This window comes from Archocentrus centrarchus, chromosome 2 (genome assembly GCF_007364275.1).
Source record: "Archocentrus centrarchus isolate MPI-CPG fArcCen1 chromosome 2, fArcCen1, whole genome shotgun sequence".
Classification (NCBI taxonomy): Eukaryota; Metazoa; Chordata; class Actinopteri; order Cichliformes; family Cichlidae; genus Archocentrus; species Archocentrus centrarchus.
Window position 1 is genome coordinate 26,153,710 of NC_044347.1, and position 8,783 is coordinate 26,162,492.

At 40.5% G+C, this 8,783-nt stretch overlaps 1 protein-coding gene across 2 annotated transcripts in view; it reads right to left on the minus strand.

Moving 5' to 3' along the window:
- Window positions 1–7,465, minus strand: part of LOC115795702 (adrenodoxin-like) — a 63,477-nt gene extending 56,012 nt beyond the window's left edge. The window contains exons 1-4 of one of the 2 annotated variants that reach the window (XR_004021271.1): window positions 7,014–7,465; window positions 3,140–3,264; window positions 2,879–3,008; window positions 643–1,332 (exon numbers count right to left, since the gene is read on the minus strand). Coding sequence is in view for 1 of the 2 variants with exons in the window: in XM_030751736.1 (XP_030607596.1) it covers window positions 1,224–1,332; window positions 2,879–3,008; window positions 3,140–3,264; window positions 7,014–7,138 (489 nt within the window). In the remaining variant the exon portion in view is untranslated. Of the gene's footprint in view, window positions 1–89; window positions 1,333–2,878; window positions 3,009–3,139; window positions 3,265–7,013 lie in introns of those variants that run through there. The other variant, XM_030751736.1, reaches the window with a different exon arrangement.
- Between the last annotated feature and the right edge of the window lie 1,318 nt (window positions 7,466–8,783).

Consider the following 8,783-nt stretch of genomic DNA (forward strand, 5'->3'; position numbering starts at 1 on the left):
TTTGTGATTCAAAGGAAAGATCCATTTGTCATTTTTTTCTTGCACAAACAGCATATTTAACATGACATTAAAGAACTGACAGTTCAGCGTGCCATTAGAAAGGTGAATTTTTATTAGATGTTTTCACTCTTAAAGATGCTTGTGTGTACACATAGTGAAATGATTAAGGTCACGTGAAGGATCTAATCAAAAATAACAACAGGGTTATACACATGTAGTAAAATAGATGTTTTTTGGGGGGGCTGTTGAGTACTGTTGGTTAAGTCAACCTCTATGGAAGATCAAAAACACCAAAAAGAAAGAAATGAACTCAAAAAACTTAATTCCATTAAATGCAACAAAAATGTAAAAACATGTTTAGCATATGTGACAAAGTATTTAACTTTCTTCTGTATTAACATTTACTTTCCCTTTTTAAAAAAAAAAAAAAAAAAAAAATGCCTTAATTTTTTGAATGACACTTGAAATTTAAGAATTATTTTCCTTTGATTTTTGTTTTTTTTGCCCAATATTTAGGTTTTTTTTTTTTTTTTTTAATGCAACCACTTTGGGGCATGTAATTGCATATTTACATACCAAGTCATTTATTTTATTCTGGCGGTTTTGGTCCTCCATAGGGCTGACTGAAGTTACATATGAGACAAAGAGTGTACACTTCCAGAAGGTCCAGCTCCATGTGAGGTATAAAAGTGAGCCCATAGTATAAATGTAGTCACAGAAAATCTCAATTAATGAAAGGTAGAGCGGCCGGCTGGAGTCTGCGGGTTAATAAACAACACGCTTCATTCACATTGACAAATAAGTAACATTTTTTCAGACAATGATTAAAATGAACAGAATGGATTATATGAGATCTTATAGGTAGCATTTTATATCTCATAAATACTTTATGATTCCTTACCAGGGCTGCACGTTCCCCCTGTAAACTGAGCATTACAGTTTGCCTCGTTCCTCTAAAAATCTTGCATAGCGCAAATTTACTTTCTATAAAAAATTATACTGCGAGGCCGAGTGGCATATCTGTGCTTCCTGGTTTTTGAGAGCTGGCTCTAGTAGTCTATGACTTGGTAGTTTGTGTTATTAAAAAAACAAAACAAAAAAAAAGTGGGAAAGAGTTCTGTGGCAGCCCGTGGCATTACTGACAGATCACCTACCATCGTCTCTGTGTACATTTGAGGTACCCTCATTTTTTTATATTTATGGTCTCAGTCACATGTTCCCTGTTAAGATGATCCATCTTTGGTCTGTCGGATGTCAGCTACACTATCTGGAACCTTGGCTACCATTCCCTCCAGAGACTTTGTCAGGCAGATCTGGCAACCCAGACGAGATCTGCGGAGGGGAAATGAGACGAGAAAGCATGTTACATTCAAGGTGAAATGTTTTCAGCTATCAAGTTTGAAGTGCACTCAACAGAAACACTTAATGAGGAAGCTTTTAGTTTTTATGCTTCCTACTTTAATCCAGTCAGTCATGATACAAAAAAATTCATCTGCCTACATACATCATATTTTCAGGTAGGAGATGTCAGAAAATTAATACTATAGTAAAATATATGACTACAGTTAACCACAGTTGTGCACATGGTGGTTATGAACAGTAGAGCCAAGTTTCCCTTTGAAAATAAAACCTCTTTTTTTTTTTAAATAAGCATTTTATCTTTCTTGTTCTTTTCTTCGTGCCTTATTCCAGGCTTACATGTTGCTGTCTGAATCCATCCTAATCCAGCAAAACTGTTTTTGTAAATGAGTAAAATCTAAACTGTAACGACACTTTGAGAGCATTCAAAAAGTTGGCTGTGACCAAAAAATGAATCTAAATCAGAGCAGAGACCAGGACTAGGCATTACACCGGTTTGCACTGAAAATTGGTCTTCATTTTCATTATGATATGAATTTTTCACACGACGCAATTCATCCTAAACAACATCCGCAAGCCGTGTTCAGTGTTTCAATGGGTTCACTGCAACACCACAGTTGAGCTTGCTTGAGCGTATGCACAAAAGTTTAGAGGCGAGAATGGCTGTAAAAGCAAAGCAACTGTACAGGTTGCTGAAGGTGACCCAGAGGAATTAATACCGAAAAGAGGAGTCGCGCCTGTCGTCTGGAGGTTCTTCGTATATAAAAGTTGTGACGTGGACCAAATAACGACATACTGCAAATGCTGTAGAGCACAAGCGGAGGCTGGAGGTGGTAACACACCAGCTTAGCTGAAAACACGTTTTAGAGCGCCAGGAATGTCTTAAGCTAAGATCTGACCCTGTTGGCAGCGATACTTTGAAAGGGTTTAACTGGTGTCTGGATATGAGAAAAAAAAAAACACAAACATGATACAGTCTGTATGACAGTTAAATGGGCTTTTAAACCATATTGACTGCAGTAACTTTTGTGGGTAAGAACACTCCTGCATGGGCAGAAAAAACATACCATATTATGAAAATTTAGCCATACCACCTAACCCTATCAGAGACCTGTTTAATTATCTTTATATCACGTTGAATTCCTGTGCTTACCGTTTCATTTCCTGCTCTGAGTCTGTCTGAAAGCTGCTTTAACAACAGTGACCGGTGTTGTTTGCATATAGAGCTGATGCCCTAAGTGAAAGAAAGCTCTGTTGCGTTTATTCCTTTGTCTCTCCCTGATTAACTGATCAGCCCTGACAAATCTTATTATCCCAACAGAACTAATTCATCTGCATCAGATCGGCTGTGGGACCACTCTAATCATTTAACCAATCATCTGCTTTCAATTAATACAAAGAGACAAAGAACGTATCACCTGCCACAGGTAATCTCCATGTTCTCTAAACACTATTTAAAACCTGCCCTAAAACATAGCTCACTGGCCCGGTGAGTGTTGCTTCAGGTGTGCTTCCTTACGTGTCAGTCAGGCCATAGGCTAAGTCTAGCATGTCCATTTCCTCGTCTGTGATGGGTCCCAGCTTCTTATATACTTCCTCATCAAAGATCAGATGGCACGTGGAGCACGCCAGTGTTCCCTCGCACGCTCCTACAACACACACACACACATACACCTTTAGATCTCTCAGTGATAGGTAAGCAGCTCAGTTACATACAGGCGGCTATCTGAAAGGCCTGGCCCAGAGACCTGTGAAGCTCACTCGGTGCGTGGTTACATACCAAAACCATCAAAGTCGAGATCTTCATTGATGACAACGTCTAACAGAGTGTCTCCAGGCGATCCCTTCGCTGTGATCTTCTCCCCGTCTCGGTTGATGAAGTTGATCGTCACCTTGTTGTCCAATCTGACACACAAAAACACACAGTCTTAGTTTAGACATATGAAAGCTTAACAAGACAATAATGGGAATACTGGGAATAGCCATCTGTTGGACTGATATTTACAGGTTTTTCCTCTAGTTCAAAAACAACTCACATGATGACATAATTATTGTTAGTTTGCCTCCTTAAGTTATCCAATATTCCCTGCCTGCCTCTGCACAGCCCTGACTGCCTTCACTACACTTCACTGCCCTCTGGTGGCCACTGCTGACAATTACATTCAGATCAAAAAGTGCTTTAACCCCAGAACGCTAATGAGAGGTTTCTAAGTTTTGACTACAGGCATAAAAAGGTGATTCAAGGTCCTTTTAGAAGACAGCACATCTCAAAATGTAATGACACATCATTACTGGCCCTATTTGACCTGTGATCACTGTGACGACTGAATAATGTTTTATTTATTTATTTTTAGCCTTGAAACTTTGGATTCATGTTTTTGTTTTTCATATTTTATTTCATGTATGCGTGTATATGCATGCAGAACCACTGATAACCAAGCCGCTCCCCTCCTTAAGCCTTACATGTGTGTAAATCTCAACACTCCTACGTGGCTAAACAAAAGTTCAATTCAATTTTATTTATATTGCACCAAATCACAACAAACAGTCACCTCAACAGTCTCTCCACCCTCCTACACCTGTAATCTGAGGCACATAGACGATCCCAAATATCACCCCACACCAGTGCTTCAGCACAAACCGATACTGGCACCACTTCAAAGTCAATCATTATGCTCATTTCCAGCTTCATATTCTTATTACTCAATAATGGAGTAAATTAGCCTTATTTCTATTATACTGGGCCTTAATGCAGCTTATCCTGAAATAAGCTTGTTTAGCTCCCTTTAAGCCATCTTTCTTCTGATTGGCTCCCCCTCGAAAACAGTGCAACCAAGATGACCATATTAGGAATATCTGCTCTCACTGACATCATACAGCATAGAAGAAAGAGTGTTTAGAGCAGGCTGGAGCCTGAGCTTTTGGTTGCTTTGGAAATGACAAACACTGTGACCTCATTATTAAAAATAAAAAAGGTCATATACAGTCCCCTCCACAAAGTATTGGAAATGCACGACAAATTATTTTGTTTGCTGTGCACTGAAGACATGAGATCAAACGATGCATATAAGAATGGCAGGCTTTTATTCCCTGCTATTTACTAGTTCAGTCCCATTACTTTAATGAAATCTATGGTGTAAAGTAATATTTTTGCAGCAGCAAGGTGATTCCCAAAGAGCCGTTAGCTGAAAACAGGGCATATCTCAGCACAGTCTGCAGGGTCTCCTTTTAATCCCCTTCAGCAGATCCATCTGCTGTTCACTGAAGCCTCATCAGAAATGATCTCAGTGCAGCTGCGGCTGTCAAGAAGCCGATCTTAAGGAAGGGAAACAGGGAGAAAAAGCTGAGCAATGCCAGATTACACAAGAACTGGACTGAAAATCAATCAATCATAAAGCGTGCTTCAATAAAATCACTGCACTCTTCTCTTTCTTTACAAACATAGAAAAATAGATTTTTTTTTTTTTTAAATGGAGGGGTGGCTCAAGACTTTTGCACAGTACTGTATGTTAGACAACATTTTGTATCAAACCACTCAGTTTTTCAAGTGAGCTAAAGTACTGGACCAGAATATTTTCCACTAAATTATCTTCTACACTTGCTCACAGCCTGTTCTTCATTGGCTTGCTGCAGAATGCAGCTCCTCACCATTAGTTTGGATGCATTTCTCTGGAAACTGAGAAACAATGTCTTTCTGTAGACTTCTGCATTCATCCTGAATGAATTATATCACCAATAAAAATGTCTCAAGTTGTTTTACAAATGAGCTCGTATGTTTAGGATCACGAGCAGATCCATACTTTGGTTTTTCCATCACTTTGGCAAAAGTTCATCTTTTTTTTTTTTTTTTTGTATTTTTGGCCACAGCAGCTTTTATGGTAAGTAGAGAGGAAACGGGGGAAAGATACAAGGGAAGACACGTGGGCAAATTGGCGACGGGCCAGGACTCGAACCCGCGCCGCAACGTGGCATATGTAAAAAAGTTCATTTTTGTCTCATCCATCTCAAAAACCTTGTTCCAGAACTGTTCTCCATAATATTTTTTTGCAGATTCCAATCGGACTTTCCAATCTTTACTGCTGATGAGTGCATCTCACAGTATGGCCTCTATGTTGCTGTTCTCCAAGCCTCCTTCCAACAGTGGCCGGTCATATTTCCATTCCTGCTCTTTGGAGGTCACTCCCGATGTTATGGACTGTAGTTTTGGGGGGTTTCTGTATTGCTTTACTTATCACCATTGGTCTGTCATCACTTGTTGCTTTCCTTGGAAAATCTGTTCAATACCAGTTGCTCAGTACAAGGTGTGTTCCTTCTTTTCCAGAACATTCCATACTGGCTTAATGACTGTGCCCAATGGGTTTGAAAATCCTCTGACGGATTTTCTACTATTTCTCAGCTTGAGAATGACATGCTTTCCTGGTCTTTGTGTTGGTCTACCCTTCTTAACTACGATGCACATCAGCCAAAGACAGCAGATATCCAGGGCTACTTCATGAATAAACACTCAATCTTAATGACAAATTAACTGACCCTGCTGTTCCAATACTTTTGGAGGGACTATACACGACATAAATATATAAAATATAATAGATCACCTTTAATTTCAGAAATTTCTCAATTATAGGTCAATTTCAGTCTGATATTTCCAGGGAGGTGTACGTCAGGTTACAGCGCAGGGTTCCAGAGGGGTTTGGGGCTATGACGTACCTACGCCGCAGATTTAACACACAAGTGAAAAATCCCTTGTAATCCGCTTTAAAAACAAGACTTCGTTCACGCCTATTCCTGAAAGGCCTGAACTGAATAACCTTTCAGGACAAACAGTCACAAAGACTTGGCAGCAATCAAGGGAGAGTGAGAGCCGCAGGTCTGACGTGAGCGCGCAGGGACAGTGTCAACCAGTTTAATGCTAGCATGGCAAAACAAAACCTTCAACCTTCAACCTGAGCAGCAGGTCAAGAGTCATTATGCACTTCAACAGGCCCAGCTGTGGTCAGAGCCTTGTACCGGAGTGGGGAGATGGACCGCTTTAGCCTTGTGGACACGTGATGCTTCAGTCTGCTCCTTCTAAGGATCAGCTGCACCCCTGTTACTCACGTGTGGCCCTCACACACTTTCATACTTTATTAAATCAGTTTAACTTCTCTTGCCACTTTTCTGGGAATTAAATTAAGATTCATTTTTGCCATATCGACCCAAATAGACACTCCTTAATAATTTGTTTCAATATTCAAACTAGTTGTTAACTTCGTAAAATATTTCTCCTAAAACGTTAAACAAATTGAAGAAAATAGACGTACTGTTCTCTGCGCTCTCCCCACCGGTCTATGCAGATTGAGTTTAAAGTGTTAGACCCACAGTAGGGTTGAAAGGGGGTCAATGATTCTGCTGCTGTTTCATACATACGTGCAACACAATAATGAAGAGTAAATTGACCCTTGATTCAAATATCTTTAACAGCACAAGAAAAGAAAAAAAACACACACACACTGACCTTTGAAACATGGACACTACCTGATGCTGCACGCCAGGCATGCACTGACAAGAAAAGTCCCCATAAATTGCCCGGCTTTTTGTTTTTTTTAAAATGAAGTTTGACGTGTGACTCAGTCCATTATCAGGCTAGGAAGCCCCGTTACAGCTAAGTAACCTACCTCAGGGGCTGTGTGCCTGCGGTAAAACTCCTCTGTCCCATCAGCCAGGTTACTGCCGACGTCCTCCGGGAATGTTCTCGTAGACTAATCTGAGCCAGCCGTCTTAACGCTGTTACCAAAGCCATTTGAAGCCCCCCAAAAGAAGCTGAAAAACTAGCGGAGAGGTAATACGAGCTGCTGGACTGGCGGACGTGAAGTTGCCTGACTGAGCCGACCGAGCAGGCTAGCTGGGCTAGCTTGTTTTAGCTGAAAGAAGTCACTTTGTCACTGTCACCGCATAACGTGAACCGTATGACAACCGCTACGTGTCCAAGACCCCAAATCAATCACTCAATAAAGCAGTGGTGCACCAGTTACACCCACCAAGAAAACACAAAGCAGATACTATCAACACAGTCCAGGGTTATGTAGTCAGGTCACAAACTCCACTGCTCTGCGTACTTCATGAAAAAGAAAACATGACTTCCTGCTATGTCGTCAAAATAAAAGCTTTGACAACTACTGTGTTGCAGCCTTTTAAGGGATTAGAGTTTGAAATCCACAGTTTAAAATAAAATAACGTCATCAGCATACTTGGAGTTAGTAAAAATCAAACACATTAGCTTTCATTTATTATCAGTAATGTATTTATGTTGCTTTTATTTTGAAAGTTATTTTGAAAGTCCGCTAAGCGCAGGCGTCCCGTTCCTGTGTGTAAAGTACCCAATCGAAACGTGTTTACGCTCGTTTTAAATTACGGCGTCACTCGGTGGAGCGGGGTTAGCACATTTCTCAATGGAGGACTGCTTTGCGGCGTCACCGCCCCGCCGTGGAAGTGAGTATACACATCGAGAAAGTTCAGTGTGTTGCCTAATAAAGGTCAAAACCTTCACACGCTGTCCTGACGTGCCAAACGGAGAAAAGGAAAGCAGATGTTAAAAATGACCTTGAACTTTTGAACTGTTTTTTTTTTTTTTTATCTGGACAAACCATGTTTTAAACGGCATGAACTCACCAGGTGGAGCCAGCGATATTAATTCTAACATATTTCACAAGAATTAAGTTAGAACTTACTTTTTAATCATTGCTTTAAAAAAAAGAAAGAAAAATGTGACAATTCAATTCAGTTTTATTTTATTTATTAAGCACCAAATCACAATAACAATTATTTCGAGGTACTTTATATTGTAAGGTAAAGACTGTACAATAATACAAAGAAAACTCAACAGTCTAAACGACCCCCTGTGGGCAAACACTTGGCAACAATGGGAAGGAAAAAACTCCCTTTTAACAGGAAGAAACCTCCAGCAGAACCAGGCTCAGAGAGGGGCAGTCATCTCCTGTGGCCGGTGGGGGTGAGAGGAGAGAGACAGGACAAAAGACACACTGTGGAAGAGAGCCAGAGATGAATAATAACTAATGATTAAATGCAGCGTAGTGTATTAACACAGAGGTAAATGAAAAAGTAATGCTCAGTGCATCATGGGAACCCGCCAGCAGCCTAGGCCTACTGCAGCATAACTAAGGAAGGGTTCAGGGTCACCTGATCCAGCCAATTATAAGCTTCATCAAATTTTTTAAGCCTAATCTTAAAAATAGAGAAGGTGTCTGTCTCCCAAATCCAAACTGGGAGCTGGTTCCACAGAAGAGGGGCCTGAAAGCTGAAGGCTCTGCCTCCCATTCTACTCTTAAGTATCTTAAGAACCACAAGTAAGCCAGCAGTCTGAGAGCAAAGGGCTCTATTGGGGTGATATGGTACTATGAGGTCTTTAAGATAAGATGGGGCCTGAT